General features: G+C 49.8%; 1 protein-coding gene and 1 long non-coding RNA gene across 4 annotated transcripts in view; one reads left to right on the top strand and one right to left on the bottom strand.

Moving 5' to 3' along the window:
• The window catches only part of LOC125702540 (collagen alpha-1(XXVII) chain-like), a 127,011-nt gene extending 109,543 nt beyond the window's left edge, over nucleotides 1–17,468 (bottom strand). For all 3 annotated transcript variants that reach the window (XR_007380632.1, XM_048965961.1, XM_048965960.1), the window contains exons 1-3: nucleotides 16,928–17,468; nucleotides 10,518–10,588; nucleotides 3,949–5,384 (exon numbers count right to left, since the gene is read on the bottom strand). Coding sequence is in view for 2 of the 3 variants with exons in the window: in XM_048965961.1 (XP_048821918.1) it covers nucleotides 3,949–5,384; nucleotides 10,518–10,588; nucleotides 16,928–16,983 (1,563 nt within the window). In the remaining variant the exon portion in view is untranslated. The remainder of the gene's footprint in view (nucleotides 1–3,948; nucleotides 5,385–10,517; nucleotides 10,589–16,927) is intronic.
• Nucleotides 15,767–18,651, top strand: LOC125702541 (uncharacterized). The gene is made up of 3 exons (XR_007380633.1): nucleotides 15,767–16,358; nucleotides 17,468–17,845; nucleotides 18,543–18,651. It is a non-coding gene; the product is annotated as an uncharacterized LOC125702541 (long non-coding RNA).
• The last annotated feature ends 1,913 nt before the right edge of the window (nucleotides 18,652–20,564 follow it).

Genomic DNA, 20,564 nt, shown 5'->3' with positions numbered 1-20,564 from the left:
AGTGACTTCAGAAAATGCCTCAAAAGCTTTTTCCTATGCTAGCACCGTAAACAGGGATGTTTTTTACCCCTGCAGACAGAGAACCTGCCCTGCTTTCCTCCTGGAGGAAGACAAGGTGCATTTCTTCCACCTGCTCTCTGCCACAAATCCATTATTTAGTATTGCACATCCAGAGAGCGGTGGCATGGAGGGACTGAACAACTTGAGGGGCAGCACCAGCATTAGATTCTCCCTGCTCAGGAGAATGGAAGATGAGAAGAACTCATCCCAAAGGATACACCAGCCCCTCTGCATCTCTCTACCCTTGCCAGCACTGTGCAGAGGAGGAGAGAAGACCCGAACCCTTGAAATTCTGGCACAAACCAAGATGTTGGCAGAAAGCCACTCCTCTAACATGATTTCTGGAAGAGAGACAGATGTGTATTCTGGGTTTGTACAACAACTATTGCAGAGAAGTTTTGTCCACAGCTGGATTCCAAATTGTGTTTTGTGCATTATACACAGCCAAATATCAGTATGGCAGTTTGATGAAAACAGCTTTTCCACAGACATGGCGGGAGCAGTCTGTGCATGAGAAAGTCATTCCTGAGCAACCCTGCAAGGAAGCCTAAAGGGGCATGGAGAAATAAAGGGATCCCATACTCCATCACCCACTTTCTGTTCCTAGAGGTTGATGAAACACCTACATGTGCATTTATGGGATACACCTCTGCATCCCGTGCTGCACATCTGTCTCAATTACACTCTCAACTACTTTTCAAAATTAACTACATCTTATGCAAATAGAGCTCTCTGATGCTTAGTCATTTGCCTACAAGATTTTTTCCCTTTGAGGATAATTCTGGTTAAATTAGCAAAAAACTCTGATCCAACGGCATGAGTGAAGCTCAAACTTTTCCCATGTATTATACAAAGCATGCTGTTTCTTCCTTTCAAGAGAAAACATGACTCATTCATTAGGAGACATTCAAACGCACTGTGTGTTCTTAATTTATCATAGACTGTCAGCTGGAGGAGCCTTTTCTGCTACAAGGAGGACTGGAAATAGGCCCTTCATATCTGATCGGTGTTCCCATTCACCTCTCTCTCTCCTGAACGCTGATTTCATTGGCAAGGATCACTTCCCTGTGAAAGGAGCCGCACTCCAAAACAAACCGCTCGTGTGGAAGATGGCAGCTGGAGCAGTCTAGACTTGGGATGGGCTCAGAAACATCTGCCTTTGCAATGATGCTGCCTGCCAAAGCCTTGCCACGCCTCTGTCTGGGCTGCTGCCACCAGCATTCGGACCCAGCGACCCAGACAGAAACTGGATGATGGTGCTGCTGTGTGCAGGGCTGGATGATAAGTGCGCTCGCCTGGGCACTCTGCAACCCAGCTGTGCAACAGCAAGGCCTTGCTACAATTCTACGACATGCACAGAGCACATCTCTGCTGATGGGGAAAGTGAAGGACTGCAGCAGTCTATGCCCTGCAGCAAAGCTCAGTTCCTGCACCAGCAAGCAACACTACCCCATCCATTGAAAGACTCCAAACATCTATCCTTGAGAGGGCTTGAGATGCTGGCCCCCAAACTCAACATCAAACATTATTTTCCTGTTGTGGCTGCCCTAGCTGCTCTCAGCCGTGTGCTGGGGTCATGCAGGATGCTGGCCAGCCCCAAGTAGTGCCCAGGTACTGACCTAGCATGGCACTTGGGGGCTCTTTATGCTATTTCCCCTCCTCTCCAGAAGAAATTCATAGCAGAGATCCCAAATGCTTGTGGTTATTAATGGTTCCCAAGCAATTTTTCTTTTTTAAGAGCATATTATCCTCCCTCGCAGTAAACCCAACATTCCTGAAGCATTAATGCTCTACATGTGAGACAGTGTCAGCGCTTCCTGTTGTGCAGCACTATGGTGGTCTTCTAGGACAGATGAACCCGCAGGCGGTGCTGTCTTTTGGTTCGAGGTACGTGCATCCCTTTAGCCTCCTGATTGCACTCCTCTAACCATGCAGACGCTTCCCTCAGCTGTGGGGAAGAGGCCCCTCTGCATGGCTGAGGTTACACCACAATTATTTTGGTACCGCTCAGAAAAAGCACACAGACCACAGCGCCTGAGTCATCACTGCCTCGTCTCCAGCTGTCAGTCACATCCTAATTTTGGGATGATCAGGATGAAGGATGGTCCTTTCTCCTCTCTTGGTAAGATGGAGAGCCCAAGAATGTCTCTACACATACATCTTAGCCGTGGTGCTCCCCCTTGATTTTCCATACATCCTTCTCTGCCCATTATGGGATATTGGATCTTGAAGAGACCTTGTGTCAGGCAACACAGCCAGGCAAAGGAACAAACCCTCCTGCCTTCCCTGCTTTGTGCTCCATGCATCACATCCCAGCCATCTCATGCAGCACCGTGACCAGCCCAGAGACCTGCCCTCACCTCACCAGAGCATCTGCCTGAGCACCAGGATGCTGCCAGGCCATTACTCAAGCACAGAGCATTCATCAGCACTCTCTCTGAACACACTTGTCTGGCTGTCGGACTGCTGCATTTCTCAGTGTGTCAGCCCCATTCTGTTCTTTTCTCCCTTTTCTGTTCCCACGTCAGAGACATTCAAGGAACCATTGTACAGAGATCCCCGATGAGTCACAGCAGCCAGCTCCAGCCATAACCTTTCCTCCCTAAGTGCTGACTTTGTTTCCAGCAGTTGGAGAGCACGGGGCCAGGCAGAGCCTCAAGATGTTCTCCTTTCCCTCAATTCAAGACTGCAGTTCTCGGACCAGATGGAAAAACGTCGCCATCTCTTCCCTCAATCCTCACAGCCTGAATCAGTTTCTTTGCTATGATTCACAAGCTGAGAGGGATTTTCCACTCCAGTTCAATAATTCGCTCTTTAAATTGCAGGGGGATGTGGGGACTTGGAGCCTGGTCACCCTCAGCACAGTTCAGTCTAAGACTTCTCTGGGCTCAGCACGGGCCACACAGATGTAGCCATTGCAGGTAAGGAGTGTTTTAAGAGAAGTTCACAATTGCTGAACTTCTGTTCTTGGATTTATGCCTGAAATTTTACTCCGTGAAACACTGCCCACAGATAAATCTGCGGAAGCTCATTCTGCCTACTCAGGGATTTTACAAAACATCTCCAAACGCAATGACTACAGCAGGGATGTGCCTGTGCAGCCAGGCATCCTTCACCTCTCCCACAGCTGGGAACCTCGGAACGAAGCACACCCCTCAGTAACTCCCCCAAAACTACCAGAGAGAACCCAACACACTGCTTTGAAAAGTGAGAGGCAGGACGTGAAGATGAGCAAAGTATTGGGGGCTCACCAAAACACAGCCCTTGCATTTTAGGGGTTGCAACAACGCGCAGCACATCTGCAGTCACAAGTGCTGTTGATTGTGTTCCTGGAGCTTGTCTCAAATTTTCCATTGTATACCCTTCTTTCACTATTTTAAGAAGTCAGCTGTAAAAATTTGCTCTAGGCTGGAACTTGGCAACCAAAATCTCCGTCTGGGAGAAACTTATACATGTACAGCCCCTCTCTCACATATATATTACAGCAAAAGGCTTGGGTTGGAACACCAAATCCTCCTGAACGTTGGCCAGATTAAAGATTCTGTTTGCATTCTTACATTAAAAAAAACATGTTAGCAGATAATTAGTGTGGCCTGACTGCTTTTAGTATTACAAAATGTGTGTATGCTCGCCATGGCCAAGACACACACACCCTGAGAGCACGTGGAATGCTGTAGTTAAATTTATAGAGGAAACTCTTTGGGTGTTTTAAGGAATAAATGAAAAACAAAACAAACAAACAAAAAGCCATTACACAATGCAAATAGAGAAAGGTTTTTTGTTTGTTTGTTTGTTTTAAATCCCAAATCCATCTCGGTATTTGCTTTTCTGGAAATGCCAACCCAGCTGAGCTGGACCTACAAAGAGTCACAAAGTGCTCAAGCTTACCTGAGGTCCTCTGTCTCCTTTCATTCCTGGGTATCCCAGTAAAAATGGAAACGGAGTGGGCCCAAGGGGGTCGAAGATCTGATAGCCATCGGTTGCAGCTGGGGTGGTGAGGTTGAAGGCCTGAGCCTGGGCTCTGGAGACAGGACGGGCAGCCCCCAGGGGTGGCTTGGTGTACACCAGAGGGACGTTACCAGGATCCCCTTTCCTGGTGGGGGGTGACACGTGCTTCTTTGGAAGGGGCCCGGCGGTTGGGGTCTGTGGGGTTTGCTTCAGGGTGACAAAGTGGACGCTGCTGGTTGTGTTGTCAGTCCTCCTCCTGGTAGGCTTTACAGTACTGGGTGCTTCAGAGGACTTGCTGGTTGATTTTTGGTTGATCTTTTTGGTCTCTTGCTTGGTCTCTTTCCTGCTGGTCGTGGCAGGGCTCGGGCTTGCTGGCAGGGCGTTTTTGGCACCAGGCAGGGGAGTTTTCTCCGTGTGCGTGCTGGAAGTTGGCCGAGACACCCTGAGGGTCGTCGCCGTCCCCCGAGACAGCGAACGGGCGGGTGGCTGTGTCCCAGGACTCGATGGAGCGGGAGATGGGGCCACTGCAACCTTCGTGGCTTTGGTTGTCTGTCTTGGAAGTGGCGGCTGCGGTGAGACCAAGGCAGTTGTAGCACCTGAACCCCGAGTCTTGAGGGGTGTGGTGACCCTGCCGAACGCCAAGGATGGGGTGGCAGTGGTCAAGTTTTTCAGACCCTGAAGCGAGGGCTCCATATGCTGTGGAGTACCTGGGGAGGCACTGGGATCCCTGGGCAAGATGGGGATGAGCGGGGGAAGGTTTGGCCGGTAAGTGTCTGCTTGCCTGCAATGTTTTTTCAGGTATTTACAGTAATGATGAGCTGCCTTGGCGGAAGGATAAATATCAAACTGGCAGATGGCTCCTTCAAACTGCACGGAGTGATGGTTCATCTTCCCAAAGAGGAAAGACCCATGTGGATCCAATGCCTCATCCTTTTTAAAATGCAAATCCGCATGTACTCTGTGCTTCCCACAAGAAGTAAATAAAGTGACTGTCTGGCCACGGATATTGATGGCCATATTGTGCCACTGGCCATCGTGAACATTGTAATCAAAATATACAGAGCGCTTGTGGCCCACGTACACTATTATCTTCCCAGGCACAAACTGAACCCCCAGCTGCAGTTTTTTCTTTTTGCTCTTGACTGCAAAGAGGAAAGCGTTGTTGATGCGGTGGGAGCACAGGCTCAGCACTAGGAGCAGGTCAGTGCTGGAGCCTGCAGGGAAGATGGTGCTGATGGGTGCTTCGACGCGTGCTCGCTGAGTAAAGATAACCCCTGATTTGAGAGGAATGACCCCTTGAGGAATGGCATGTGATAAGGACAGTCCGCTCGACGGCCTTCTCCCTCCCAGGCCCAGCCTCTGAAGAACATCCACATCTGAAAGGGAAGCGACAAGAAAATGTGAGTTGGTGAGGAACCCAAGGGCTGGATCCGTGTAAGATGGCTATCAAACCAGTCCATGCAAAAGTGCAACGGGTCAGAAGAAACCTCTGCCATCCTCTGACAAAGGCATATCCGCGTAATCAAAGCTGAGCACAGACAGTTCTTTCTCCTGCACACAGAGTGAAAAGCAAGTGCACGCTCAACTCAGTCATCGGCAATTGCCAAAATGCATCAGCTCCATGGCGGATCTGCCTAGCTGTCCTGTCCCACCAGAGACCAGCTCCAGATGTTCTGGAGGGAGCTGAGCTCACGGCAAGGCAATTTCCCACCAAGCACCAATATTCCACTTCTCTGAGATGCAGTTCTGAGCACTGACCACACAGCTGGAAAGGAATTTGAACAACAGGCTGAGCAAGCATTGCAAAATGTTATACCCCCAGAAGGCAAGGAACAGAGCTGTCAAAGGGAGCAAAAGCCTTCTATCTGTCTTTCTACAGATCAGTAAGCAGCAGCTTTTGATCTTAGAGACTCTGGAGAGTTTTGGGAAGCAAAGGTGCCTCCCAGCATGAAAAAACTATACCTACATTTCACTGAACTTCTTCAGGTTCTCAACAGCAGTGCTTTTTTTCCCAGCGGATCATCTTACAGCCTTACATTATTTCAGTAAGTTGGAGGGATCAGGCTTGGATTGTGGAAAGCTGGAAAACTAGCTGTGACTGCCATTGAACAGGTGGGATTTGCTGGGTGCATTGCTCAAGAGAAGACAGGATGCTCGCTGTCCACAGCATCCATCTCTGTTCACTGGCTCTGGGAGAAGCCTGTAGAGGACGTGCAAGCAGAGTCCTCTGGTTTCTGGCCCTGAAGTCTAACAGAAGTCACACAGCCTGGAGTCCAAAGCAGATTAGCAGGCAACAGCAACACAGCCTGGAGCCAGCTGGCTGCAACTTCAGCTGAACTACTTCACTGGGGAAGATGCTCAGGTCTATGTGAGAAGAACTGCAAAAATAAATGTGCCCAGACCTGAAAAAAGGGCTCAAAAGCCTGTTCTCTTATTCCAACTCCAACTTTTAGTCTAATAATGGATGTTAACTGCATGGTAAAGACGCATAAATGTAAGGCTAGAGTGACGAACATGATGTTACTACTGTTGAAAAGAAAATAGAACAACTGTTTTTCCTTCCCTCTTCCCTGCCCAAATGCAATGCCCGTTACTCGATGACCATTTAACTCCATCCTTAAGTGGGGAAAAAAGCCTGGGCAAGTTTCTTGCTGGGCTGCCTAATCTGAATCCTGATCTCCCAAGGTAAGAACAAAATGATCGGAAATGCAGCAGTGCCACTCATGGATGCACATCAGTTAACACCATGGGATCACAGCTTTCCCATAGGAAAATAAAAGGCAAATGAAAGGTTGTCCAAAGAAAAAAGCCAGCTGCTTTTCTAGAGGGGCTTTGGAACTTGGCCGCCTTCACCCTCAACTATTAAACATTCAGCACAATTCTCAATATTTGGAGAACCAGCACTAGAAAGAGATCCTCAGTTTTGGCCAGAGGGGATGTAGACTGAAGCCAGTCTGAGGCCTGTAATGTCTCTGGCCAGGAAAGGAGGAGAATAGTGAGAAAACCTCCGTTCTTTGACTTTGGCAAAAACAATGGCTATTTCTGTACATAAGAACTAGTCAATCAATATTTATTTTGTCTGAGAATGGCTTTATTCCCACCTCCCTTTTACAAGGCAGCTGAACTCATTTTCTAGCAGAGACTATCCTGGAGAAGACGTGTCAGATGAGCAAGGGGATGGAAATTTCCCCGCTCCATGCAGAGGGGATAACGTAGCGCACAGCTCAGGCTTAAAAACGGTCCTTCTCCCACACTAGGGAGAAATCCTCAGTCCCCCACTGTTTCTCTGCACTATTGCTCTACAGGGTTTGTCTGTCAGCACAGCAAAGGTAGAGTCTGTGCACCGAGGGGAGGAATGGCAGCCATGTCTTCAAACTGGATCATTTCCAGAGCCCATGAAACGGTAAAGGCCAAAGCCTGGCTCTCGCAAACTCCAGTGGGACCCCTGCCACAGACTTCAAAGACACCAGGATTCAGCCCTAAGGAAATAAGTTCACTGCTCAAACTGGGAGCTAGACACCAGCTTCCAATTTCTGCGTGTATTTTTAGGTTCTGTCCCAGAGACAGACTGCGGTGCGTCTCCACTGGGCTGAAATGCTTCACGCCCTGAGTGCTATTTGCTTGGTAGCTGCTCTGTGGAGACATAAGGATGTTTCCCTGCTCAGAGCACGCTGCTACTGTTTGCAACACCGACCCAACTGCCTTTTTAGCAACTGCCTCAAACAGTGCTGCTGAAAAAGGAAAAAAAAAAAGCAAAAAAAAAAAAAAAAAAGCACGATCCAACCTCTCCTCTCCCTAAAAACCCACAAAGGTAGAGCCAAATTCTTGATGCTTACGCAAAAGAATCTGAATCAAGCAGACCTCATGCAGGACACGGGTGTGGATTTTCCAGCCCCAGGTCCAGGCACTCAGCTCCAGACTCCTGCACACCACGGCCGCCCTGGGCAGGTGGGGCACATCCCCAGGGATGATGGGATGTCATCGGCTGATGCAAAACGCAAGGTAATTTTTGCTTCTTTAAATGGCTCCAAGTTGAGCAAAGCATTTTTTCCTCTTTTGCTTTGCTTTTTCTTTTTTTTTTTCCTCCGTAGACTTTTTCCATCAAAACACATTATTTAAAAAATCCGTTCACTGAGAGCTGCCTGCTCCCAGGTGCCTTGAACCTAACTGCTGCATTCCTCCAGCAACACTTGAGCAACAGGGAAAATCTTTTCTAAGTGAGATGCACAGAGGTTCCTGCACAAGCACATAACTGCGTCCAAAAGAGGGGATAAAGGCTTTCATTGCTGTCCTGCTCCTTTTTCACCTATGTAAAAGTCTTTATCAGGAAGGAAGCCAAAATGCAGAAGAGAAATAACTTGGAGCTTCCCAGATTCCAGCAGCTGAGATCAGATGCCCACAGCTAAAACTGGGTAGGATAAGCTCTACATTTCCAAAAGTTCTGCCCAGTGCCTTAGTCAGTGCACATCAGATGAACTCACTAACCTCATGATCTTTTGGATTTGTAATGCTTAGGGAAAAAACCACCCTCTGTGCTCCCTGATTTTCCACTGTGCAGGCGGATCTCTACACCTTACAGTAATAACTGTGGTCTTTTCAATATCCCACAGCACTGGCTTAATCACATCCTCATGTAGATCCATGAACAAGCTCCTAATTGATTTTGTAAATCTCATATTCAAAAATCCTGAGCGATAACACAGTCTCAAATGGCCAATGTTCCCTTACAGCCTTCCTTCCTTGGAAGACTTTGGTTCCCAGAAGAAGAGCCTGACTCCAATTATTGGGAAAACGAGCAGAAATGTTTAATGATTTATCATAGGGGAACCACCTTATTGACACAGGCTGCCAGGGAGTGGTGGAGGGGGCACCCTCCAAAGAAAAGGTAGATGTGGTACTGAGGGATATGGTTTAGTGGGCCATAGTGGTGGATGGATGGGCTGGATGATCTTAGAGGTCTTTTCCAACCTTAATGATTCTATGATCTCAGACGGGATGGCATCTACAAAGGTAATGTAGCAAAGACAAAGTGGAATAGTTTCCTTCAAATTGTTGGCAACACTAAAAAAGATGACACCATCCCATAATTATCATGGGACTAAAAGGATGGATAAAGATGGATCCAAACAGCATATTAAAATCTACTCGAAAGAGAGACGCCAAGAGACAGTATTTGTTCTGCCTCTTTATGAGCTGACATAAAACTTGCTCTGAAAACTGCTTGACTAAGTAATTCAGCCAGATGTTCACCTCTTCTGCGTTGAAGGAGAATTCGGAAAATATTACATTTTTCAAAATTGCTGATGGCAGGGATGTTATTTTATTTTATTTTTTCTGTAAGAAGTGCTCCGTGGGCTGGCTTACAGCTGAGCACTGACCAACTTTCTATTTTTCCTTCATGCTTTGGAGACTGAGAGGAGAGCCCTGGAACCTGCTAGTCCACTTATTGTTGTCTCCTGGTTGCAGGAAGCTGCTCGGTTCCAGCATGCGCCCGTGTAAAACATCCATGTGGAAGAGGTGCTGCTATTCTAGGAGCTGGCTCCCTGACAAACAGATGTTGCAGAGATGCTCGGTTACCACTGTCAGCTGTAAAATATGGATTTCTTTTGTTTGTTTTTGTTGACTCTAAGCTAACTTGTCATTGCAGGGGTTATTGCAGCCCAAACTCTTGTCCTGTCTCCAGCAGCACCAGGAAGGGATGCCTAGAGAAGACGAGTAAAGGTATACGGTCGTTCCCTATACAAGGCTCTCCCTGCAGCACAGGGGCTGAGGCAGACACAGAAATTCTCCTATCAACCACCCCCTGTGGGATGCTTCCTCCTAAAATTTGCTTTTCATAGAATCATTAAGGTTGGAAAGGACCTCTAAGATCATCCAGTCCATCCATCCACCTACCACCTCTACTGCCCACAAACCACATCCCTCAATACTGCACCCACCCTTTCCTTGCATACCACCATGGATGGTACCTCTGCCCCTGGGCAGCCTGTGCCACTGCCTCACTGCTCTTTCTGAGAAGTTCTTCCTAATGGCCAACCTCCTACTTTCAGAACTCTCATCATTTCTACATGCACTGCATCCCATGTATCTGCACAGGCACGACTGGATTGCATCCAAGTCAAGGAAAAAATCGTTTGCCAGAGACTCTTAATTCCTTAATGGCCTGGTCTTAAGGGGCACCTCCTAAAAGTAGTTAAGTGCGAGCTAATGCAGGTAGATGCCAATGATATTTTAGATACACCAAAGTGCTTCATTCCCAGTTGCTCCACCAGGCAGAAAGGCACTTCTGAGAGTCCTGTGGGGCACGTAATCACCTGCAGAAACCCGGTTCCTTTGCCAGCTGTTAACTGCATCATCTACATCATCAGTACTGCAATGATCAGCAATAAATGCACTTAATTCTCCACACTGGGCTCTGGAATTATTAAATGTTTGGCCCTAAAATTATATAAAAGCCCTCGGCTTTCAATTTGATTTAAAAAGGAAGAGGGGAAAAAAGTGTGATTTACCTTCAGAGTTTCCCTGTGTGAATCCCAGGAACCAGCTAAAACATAACACAGTCCAGACAAAGCAGAATCCCCTAAAATTGGAAGAGAAGAGAAAATGATGAGTTTCTACAACACTGGTACCAGACTCAGCCCCGCAAATGGGCATCTCCTGAATCCTCATCTGGTGGCAGTGTCCACGTTCTGGGATAATGGGGGCTCAATAGAAGGGATTGGGCAAAGCTTTCTGTCTTAGCTGAGCTTTAAGCATCACAGTGCCATTGAAACAGCAGCAGAGAGGAAAAGTTTTAGCAGAAAGACATCTGAGCCCCCCCCCCCCCCCATCCCCCGCCAGCTTCCCTGGTTTGTGGCCAAACAACGAACATAGGAAACTCCTTGGTTAAGCTCACTTAAAACTGTCAGTGGAAAGTTTGGAGATTGAATTCCCTCGTCTTCGAGAGCTGAGATTTAGCAGCTTGATCAGCAAGGGCATTAGGCAGCTGGAGGAACGGAGACAAAAATGTAAACTACAGACAGTCCTCAGCCAGAGGAGTGCGGGACGTCCACCGGTTGTTCTTCATCTCAGCCAAACCAGCGCGAGCACTGGGATATGCAGAGCAATGGCAAAGTGCTGCTCGCTCCTCTCTGAGATCTGGCAGAGAGGAATCATTTATCAATGGGGATTAGAGACCACTCTTCTCCTGCCATCAAGTCTCAGGCTTTAGCACGGGAAAATATCCTCTGAGACGATGCGTTGCCCCAGGCCAGATCCTCACCTACTGCTGGAGACCCTTTCTCACAGCTCCAATGAAGCTGCAGTGATTTACGCATCAGCGGGGAAACCTGGCCTTGAACGTAAAGCTCCATGCAGGAATCCAGCCACTTAGTTAATATTTTAAGGCTTGAAGGGACAAAATACTGGAGCAGCCCCACAGATGAGACGAATCACATCACTTTTGTACTGTTTCCATTACCCTGACACCAGGCTGCGCATTTCAGGAGCTCTGGGGCTGCTGTAGTTCATGCATGAAGGAACGGCGGCTTGGAACAGCAAAACCTTTCACCAAGTTCTGTAGCCAGTTATATGCTAACCAGGAAAGCTTCCCTGCACTCCAGAGATCTCCAGTGGGGAGATGGGGCTGTTTTCTGCTCACTGCAGCCCATAAGATGCACCTCTTGGTACTGCAGGCCTGGGAAGTAGGAAGGCAAAGGGAATACGATGACTCCTCATGGCCACCTCTAGCTGAAACCTTTTTATGACTGAAATGAGGCCAAAATCTACATCATAGGAAGACTTGCACTTCTGTGCTCGCCTCCTAAGGACCAATGGAGCATCGGGACGTGGATGCCATTCCCACACGTGTGTGGAGCAAAGGTTTTGTTGGGTGCCACCAACTGGGCTAAACTGCTTGGTGGGAAGGCGAGGGGAAGGGATGACCAACACAAGGTTATCAGGAGGAGCCCTGGGCATTAAGAACACCTATGCTCTGGTGAGGATCTGATTTGTACTGCTCTGTGCAAACACTTGGGCACACAACGCACAGGTTTCGGAGGGGTGCAGGAGCACCTTCACAACCCAAATCTGCTTCCAAAATTCCTGTTGACCAACACGGTGAGGGGAACGAGCCTCAGGGAAAATCCAGCACATAATTCCATTCTGGTGACAGCGACGGGGCCATAAAGGAGACGAAGGCACGGGATCCAGCTGGCCCCAGCCCCGCTCCTGGACCCCGCGCGCTGTACGAGCTGAGAGCAGGGCCGAGTGCCAAAGCACTGAAGAAAAACACTTTGGCAAAATTTACCAACTTAATGGAAAAAGCACAGGCAGCTTCCAAATGGCAGACCTGTGACTGATGGGGCTGTTAATTATTGCAGGATTTTATAAAGCAAGCTCTTTTTCCGTTACAACTCCGCAGCGACAGGATTGCATAAGCAGCTTGAGTAGTAATAGTGAAGGCTTTTCTCCTTATATAGAGCTATTGAACCCACCTTGCCTTCATCTCTGCCTCTTGCCACCACCAGCGATTTCCACAGAGACTCCAGCAAGAGGCACCCACTAAAGTAATTCATTTCTTTTATAGCACAGGGCCTTTGAATACCCAAATGAGGATCCCGCCGCTGTAGCTACCAGGTGAAGAAATGCCCTTAAACACCAATGACCTAAGATCACACGAACCCTAAAGGTTTTCCAGCGGAGACACAAGCTCCCTTTACAGCAAACTGAAGCTACTGACTGCATTACTTTTGGCAGATGCCAACGATGAGCCTGTGAGAACAACACAGCGTTGAGAGTACAAGACAAGAGAAGGACTGAGAAGTACAAAGGCCAACAGTGGCACATCTCAGCCTATGGCAGTGACTTCAGCATTCCCCAGTGAGGGGGTGGGCATGCAGGTAGCAGCAGAACAAACACGATGAGGAGTTCCTACAAAAAGCAATCAGAAGGTGTAGGACCACTCACGTCAGGGCTGCAGGATGTCAGGAGATGACTGCATCATCCCAGATGCCCCTTTTTGCTTAAACAATGTGTCAAAACTGAAACAAAACATATTACAAAGGACCAAACCGGCATTTTCATTTATTTATTTATTACCTTTTTGCACTCATTTACAGTGCAAAAGTGCAGTTTTGGGAACTGCAATGTTGAGATTGGAAAAACAATTCCTCCCACTCTCTCCTATCCAGGTGTATTTATTTCTGTTCAATAGATCAGAAGGCCAGCTGGGTGCTGCAAACTGCTTTTCAAGAAAGGCAAATCCGCGTTTCCAACTGTAGATCAAATAATAATTCTTAAAAAGAGATCATTTATGTGTCACTTAAGATCTGATGCATGTGAGTGGAGGTGACTTTTAATATGACTTCCAGGCAGTTCTGCAGCCAACAGGAAACAGAAATCACAGCCTACGTATGGAGGCTCCAAACTGCCCCATGGAATGAACCCCACTCCCAGCTGTTGGAGGTGGAAATCTCATTTGGTGTGACTATTGCCCTTTGCACAAACTGCTGCTGTCTTTCCAAGGCTTCTGGAAAGGACAGTGTTCCTCTGAGAGAGAGGGATGGGAACCTATCGTTATGTGGATGTCCCTGTCTTGACCCTGCATGGTTCTGTGGGTTGTTTTGGTTTTTTTTTCAACGTTAAATATACATACATACATTCATATATATATATATGTACAACACAACCAGCTCCCCAAAATATCCAGCACCAAGTTCACAAAACAATTTCATCCAACCCGCTGCTCCTGGGTACAGTTCTATATAACCTCAGCTGCAACTACAAACTCATTGCATGCCTAGCCACAAAGATGAAGGATCAAGAAGAGTGATGGAGCATTGGTGTGACTGACCCCACTCCTTCTCTTGCAAGGGTTTATGCTGATACCCGCAGATGAAGGGCTGGTGGGATTCGAGCTCCCAGTCCCCACGCTTCTTCTTGGGAACCAGAGCTTGCATATTCATTGCACAGCCCAGCCTCAGAGCTTCTCTGAGCTCCTGCTGCTGACAGCCTGCTTCCTCACTTTGTGGATGAAGGACAGACAGGCTGATGGGGCTGTGATGACTCAGACACCCTTCCAGATGCCTCCCAGCAACTTCCTACAATAGGGGATCTTACTGACAACACGCTCCTTCGTCTCCTCTTTGCTCACCAGCCCTGTCTGAGTTGTTGGCTTTGCTGCTGAATGATGTGACAACACTCACTGCAGTCCTCCCCTTTGTGTCCTCAGCTAGTAACTGGAGCAGAAGTGCTAAGTGTGATCTGTCATCCAACTCCTTTTTTTAGTCCTTCCAAAAAACACCTTTGCATTCCTTCATGTTGTGAATGGGATTTGGCAGAGCATATGGCATACAAATGGCAGAGCATATAATTCCCCATTGTTTCCATTTGCACTTCACATCCACCTTCCCCTCATGCCCCCAACAAAGTGGCAGAGAAGAAAAATCTCTGTTCTCTCGCTGTTTAAAGATTTCATCCAACCCCTTACTGCAAGGCCTGGGAGTCCCCTGGTCTTTAATGCAACCTCAATGAGTGCAGGTTTGAAGCAGTACAGATAGGATGAGGCTGGAAGCTGTATCAGAGTGGCAGCAGGGGAGTGACCAGCTGCAGGACCTCAGCCAATGCCTTGGTCATGATGCTGTGACCCTAACCCTAACCATTCCAGGACACATCTCCACAAGGCTGTGCAACCACCTTCTCTTTGCTGCATGTCCCATTGACCTGCCTGCTGCTGAACGTGCCCAGTGTTGCTGTAATTTGTCCCAAATTGCTTGTCCTGCCTGCAGATCCACCTTGTCCCCTTGAAACATGGGCAGCACACAGCGCTGGGACTGGAAGGGGCTGGGGGTAGAGCACAAGTGGTGTTGAACACACACAGTTCCCAGCCACCAGCCCTACGATGGGGATGCCAGAGGAGTGCTGTGACATGTGGAGCCCCAGGGACACGTGGGGACCCAGCGCTTCATGTGAAGGCACCAGAGGGTTCCGGGAGTGTTGCTGAGACTGAAGGCCTTGACAGGAAGAGCCAGCAGGGGAATGGCAGGATGCACAGCACCGCTGCGCCAAGCAAGTTGAATCCCAGCACCGAAAAGCCCATCGGGAGATAATGTAAGAGCAGCAAGCGACCTCTGCCGAGGAAGGAACGGATCAGCAGCACGCTGGCAAGGTATGTAACCCAGAGCAGACCCTGGGAACAAAAGGCTCTCATATCCAGAGTTACCACGAGCCCACAGAGCACGTTTCCTATGGCACTGCTCGGTGGTGCAGACCCAGCCCTCTCGCACGCACAGTCCTGCTGGTGCCCAGCCCCTAACCCAGCCCCTAACCCAGCATCAGCACAGTGCTGGGACCCAAGCAGGATCTCCCTGCCCACACCTGCAGCGTGACCACAGCTAACCCCTCCATCCCGCTCACAGTGCAGCACGAAGGCACCTCCAAGGGTCCCCCCAGCATTGTGGCCCTCTGAACACCCCACCGCATGGCTGTGCTGCTCTCGGTCCTCTGCAGCACTCCTCATCCCCTGCTCCCCCTCGGCCTTCTCCATTTTTGACAGACAGCTACACTTGCACGGACCCAGGCAGGCGCTGCACTCTGGCCATAACAGTGTTTAAAAGGTGCAAGTGGGAGATGGTACAGCTACAGCATCTCCTGATGTGCCACAGCCACATCTGGGCAAAAAACACCCACTCTACAGCACTGAAATACACTACAAACACACACACACGCTGCTCCAGGAGAGCTGAGTGCAGGCTGTGGGAGCGGCTGGGATCACACGCGGAACCCTACACACACAGACACACTGCAGGCAGAGCGTGCGTCCAGCCTACAAAGGGAGCTGCACATTCGTCCCGGCTCCGGCACCGCACGTGGGGTGGCTGCAGGCAGAGGGGTGACCCTCGGGGTGCCCCCAGCCCCCCACCCGTCCTTCTCCCCCATCTTGCACCCATCCGGCTCTGGCAGAAGCGCAGCGATCCTGTACACAACTTTTTCAAACTGCCAGGCAGAAGAATCCCAGTCCTTCCAAGGGAGTGTCGGTAAATCATCATTACATCCGACAACGCAACCAGAGGGATTAACCCTTTGCTCGGCCTCAGGAGAACAACAACAACAACAACAACAACAACAGCAACAAATTCAACGATGAAAATGACAAAAGCTGCTCCTGTCTACGTGAAAAGGAGGACAGGCAGGCTGCGGGCTGTGATTTTTTCACTATACGTGGATACAGATAGACAGAGACCTTTGTGCGCGCGCGTGTGCAGCGAGCACATGAAGAACATGCCACCACGCACCCGTCTGCCTCTCGGAACGTGCCTCAGCCCTCCCCATAGCTCTCCCACTTTTTGGAGGACCACAATACTGCTCTCCAGGTACCGGTGCCCCCCATCCCGCGGTGCAGGGCTGGGTGGCGGTGCTTCCGTCCTGCTCCTGCGTGGGGTTGGGACCCTCCCCGTGCCCACCCGGGGCAGAGGTGCTGGGGGCACTGCAGGGAGGTGGAATCGCCCTCTCCGGCATCTCGATGCAGCTGTGATTCCTGTGCCCTCCATGCGGATCAGTCCCTGGTCTGGGAGCCCCTTCCCCCAGTGCTAAGAACTGGGGGTTCCCCTGCCATCCCAGCGCTGTGCCCACCCCCCCACTCCGCTCCCCACCGCCGTGCTCTCACCCCCGGCTGCACACCCCAGCCCCATTCCCACCCTCCTGCTCCAACTCCAGCGTGGCCTCCCTGCTTCCCAACCCATTCTCCTCTCCAGCCCAGGAGTTTTCACATCATCCCCTGGCAGAAGGAATGTCTTCCCCCACCCCAACCCCAACCGCCCCAGCGTGCGGGGCTCCCTGCAGGCACGCTCTCCCCTCCGGAACCCTCCCGGCACCCCCGGGACCCCGTCCCCACCCGGGATGCCCTTCCCCAGCGCCGGCAGAAGCAGCACTTTGTACTCACCCCCTGCCTGCTGCTGTAGCTCTGAGTCTGGAGACCGGCTCTGATTCCGGCTCCATCACGTTTAGTGCATTGTCTCTTTCGGGCAATTTTTGCAGCAATCCATCAGAAAAAGGGGAACAGGCCGGTTTGTGGGTACATCCTTCCCGGGAGCTCAGCTCTCTGCCTCTCTAAGGGGCTCAGCTGTGTCAAAGACACCCCCTGGCCCGGACGGCTCACTCCTTCCTCCTTCTCTTCTGGGTCCTTTTGCTTACACAGATCTTTTAATCCCATTTAACTCCCTCTCGGCAGACTGCAATTACCTTGGGAAAAAGGAGAGAGAACAGAAAGTACATGCTAGGAAGCCACGCTGGCCCATGGTCGCTGGATTTCTTGCCTCTCTCTCTTTTTTTTTTTTTTTTCCTCCTCCTTATTAATAGCACAATTTCTGTTACTTCTGGTTTCCAAAATCCTTGATTAGTGTTATTTTTTTCTTAGCTGTAACTTTTTGTTGTTGTTGTTGTTGGTTGGGTTGGTGGTTGCGATAGTTATTTTTATTTGCAGTGCAGATGTGCCTCCCACCCCCCCAAGGATCTCTCCTCTGGACTTAGAGAGAAGAGGAAAAGGCAGATTTTGAGAAATGAAAATTATTTAAGGATGTCCCCGCTGCCTCTCTCTGCTGCCCTCCTCTGTAACACCGAAGCATTTGCAGAAAGTAATACAACGTAAATAAATAATAAAAAGAAACTCTTCGGCCAGAAGAGCTGCAGAGGAGGAACCGAGGATCCTTTCCGGGCTGTGAGGAGCGAGAGAGGAAGACTCCGTGGAGAAAGGTCCCAGTGTGGGGAAGGCTGCTGATGGAGATCGCTGCGGGGCTGCAAACCCTGTGTCCAAAGCAGCTCAGACCTACAGCACCGGCACAGCTGGGCCCCACATTACAAGGTACCCAATGTGGCTTCTGCTGGTGTGGGGCTCGGGATGGGGGGGAGGATGGGAGCGCACAGAGGGGCTCAGATGTGCAGGACCCCCCACGTCCTTCCTTGCATTGCACTGCTGCAATGGGGAGGGAGGAAGGGGGACCCCTGCACCCCTGTACTCCCACCACCACGTGACAGAAACCCAGAAGGCAGGGAGATGGGGATTGAGATCTTTCAGACAAAATCCATCAGAGCAAATCAGATCCCAAGTCACTCAGGCAGCTGTGCCACGAGAGGGGACTCAGTGCTGGCCAGCATGGGTAAAACTCACATCCTTTTGCTCCCTCCTTTTCCAACAAGCCGGGACACCCCAAGCCCTGGCTGCTATGAACAGAACACCAGGACAGAGCAAACCCTCAGCTCCGTGGGCAGCGCTGGCTCCTGCCTCCCCCCACACCCGGGCTCCCCCAGCCCTGCCTCTCACACAGCAGCTCTTCTTTGGGCACTTACTTTGCAGCGAGGAGAGAGGCTGTGCAACGTCTCCTTGCAGCCCCACCTTCATTGGCATTCATTTGTCCCAGCAGCTTACAACAACGTCTACTTCTTAAAAAAAATTATTAAAGTAATAATAATAATTAAAAAAAAAAGCAAAAAAAAAAAAGCAAAAGGAGCAAAACCAAACCAAAACACCTCAGGCCCTTTCCTGTTTCCTTCCCCTTCAGCCTCAGGGTTTCTCCTGCGCTGGAAGCCAGCGGGTGCCTGCCAGGCTCAGGGGTCCCCACAAAGCCTGGGTCCCCCCGAATTCAGCAGGTAATCCTTTCCCGGTGTGCACACGAGCAGGTTCCCCGCGGGTCGCTCCGCTCGAGGATCATTGATGCTGCGGGAATCCAGGAGAGGAGCTGGGTTGGGAACGGGCGCTGGGAGGGACATGGATGTGAAAGAGGTGGAAACGGTAAGGCTGCCCTCGTCCTTTTAAATAGCTGCAGCCAGGGGACTCCGCTCGCTGGCTGGGGTGCCCCAGGTATCCGGTTTCAGCAAACATCAGCTAATGAGCACAGATCCAGCCTCCGAGGGGCAGGTTCAGCGCCGCCGTACCGCACGGGAGGATGGGGGCACCGGGGCTCCCCGGCGGGGAAGGAGCTGCGGGGAGCGGGCACAGAGCTCAGCATCGCAGCTGAGTGCCTCCGAGGCTCTCCCCACGTCCCCCACAGGCGCTCGAGGAGCGGCAGAACCAAAGCCTGTCCGTCTGATTGTAGGCACCGACCTCGGGTACCCCCCCGAAATAAACAGAGCCGCCGACCCGCGTCCCTGAACCTGGAGCTGGAGAGGAACGCTCTCATGCTCACAGCGCACAGCTCCAGGACCCACTGGTCTGACTCAGCAAAGAGGGTTTCACTCAAAAAAGTGACCCCAGAATGCAGCCAAAAGCTATGCTTTGCCCCCATAAACCAGACCTCCTGCATACATGATGTCTTCTGTTACCATGCGTGCTGAGGACTTTTCTCTTCAATATGTGCCTTTGGCTGAGCCATGCTTGCACGCAGGGGCTGTGGTTTTGCATCTCCCAATTTCTATAGGCACAAGATTTTATTCATACCTTTGCTCTGAAACATCTGCATTTCGCTTTCTTGCTATAATAGACAAAGCTTTAAGTAACAACAATAGAACACCAAGGGATCTGAAATAAGCCACGTTAGGAATGGGGTAAATAAGCAGCATCCTCACGGCCTGCTTTCCTCCAGGGAACCTGTCCAGAAGCAAGCAGCCAAATCACACACATCCACAAACCTGCACAGAGCTCTGCACAGCAAACCCTGAGTGCTCCCCCAGCCCACCCTGAGCAGCTCTGTGACTCTGGGGACAACAGGCTCTCACACGCTTGTCAGAAACCACATCAAATTTCTATTTTCTCAGCTATTTTTTTCTCCCAGCTGTTTCTTGCATGTTTTTCAGACATGCATTCTTTGTTCAGAAACACTTTCTAGCCAAGTCTAAGCGTTTTATTTAATAAAAAAAAAAAAACAACCTATAACTTTGCAAAGAAATGTGTAGAATCGAGAAAGAAACGCGTGCTGTTGACTACACATTGCAGCCTACTGCTCTTTCCCACCTCTTCCAAAACCAATGAATATTGAATCATCTCCCTCACCCCTAAACGAGCCAGGCTAACCCAAGGAGATCAAGGCCCAGCTTCCCAGAGCAAGGGACAAGGAGGAAAGCAGGAGGGGTGCTACAGCTCTTTGCAAAGATGAGACCAAAAGCAATGCCAATATTGATGGACGTGCTCAACTTTGCTCAGATGAGCAGTTTCAATCCAAACAGATGCAGAAGGGCCCTGTTGGCACACAGGCATCAGCATAGCACAGCAGCTGGGATAAGGGAATGAGTTTAAAACAAAAGGAAACCCAGTTTGTTGAAGCCAAGAGTAGTGCCAAGTGGATTTGGGTCCAGAAATTAGACCTCGTTCTTCAAAAAGACAAAAAGCTGCAACATATGAGCTGAAGAGAAATATATTTAGCAGATTTATTTTCCTTCCTTTCCATATTTAAATGGAAGCTGCTTTAAAATACTAAATAAACTGCAGCAAATTGGCACAGCGATGAAATTAAATAAATAATAATAATAAAAAAAAAGTGGCAGTTCTAATTTAATTAGCCAAAATAAGAACAGTTACAGGGGGGAGGAGATGCCACCGGAACCACACGGCACTGGGAACAGAGCATTTGCTTTGGACACTGGGTATA

This window comes from Lagopus muta, chromosome 19 (genome assembly GCF_023343835.1).
Source record: "Lagopus muta isolate bLagMut1 chromosome 19, bLagMut1 primary, whole genome shotgun sequence".
Classification (NCBI taxonomy): domain Eukaryota; kingdom Metazoa; phylum Chordata; class Aves; order Galliformes; family Phasianidae; genus Lagopus; species Lagopus muta.
The sequence above is the reverse complement of the archived record's forward strand: the minus strand, read 5'-3'. Positions and strand labels throughout refer to the sequence as shown.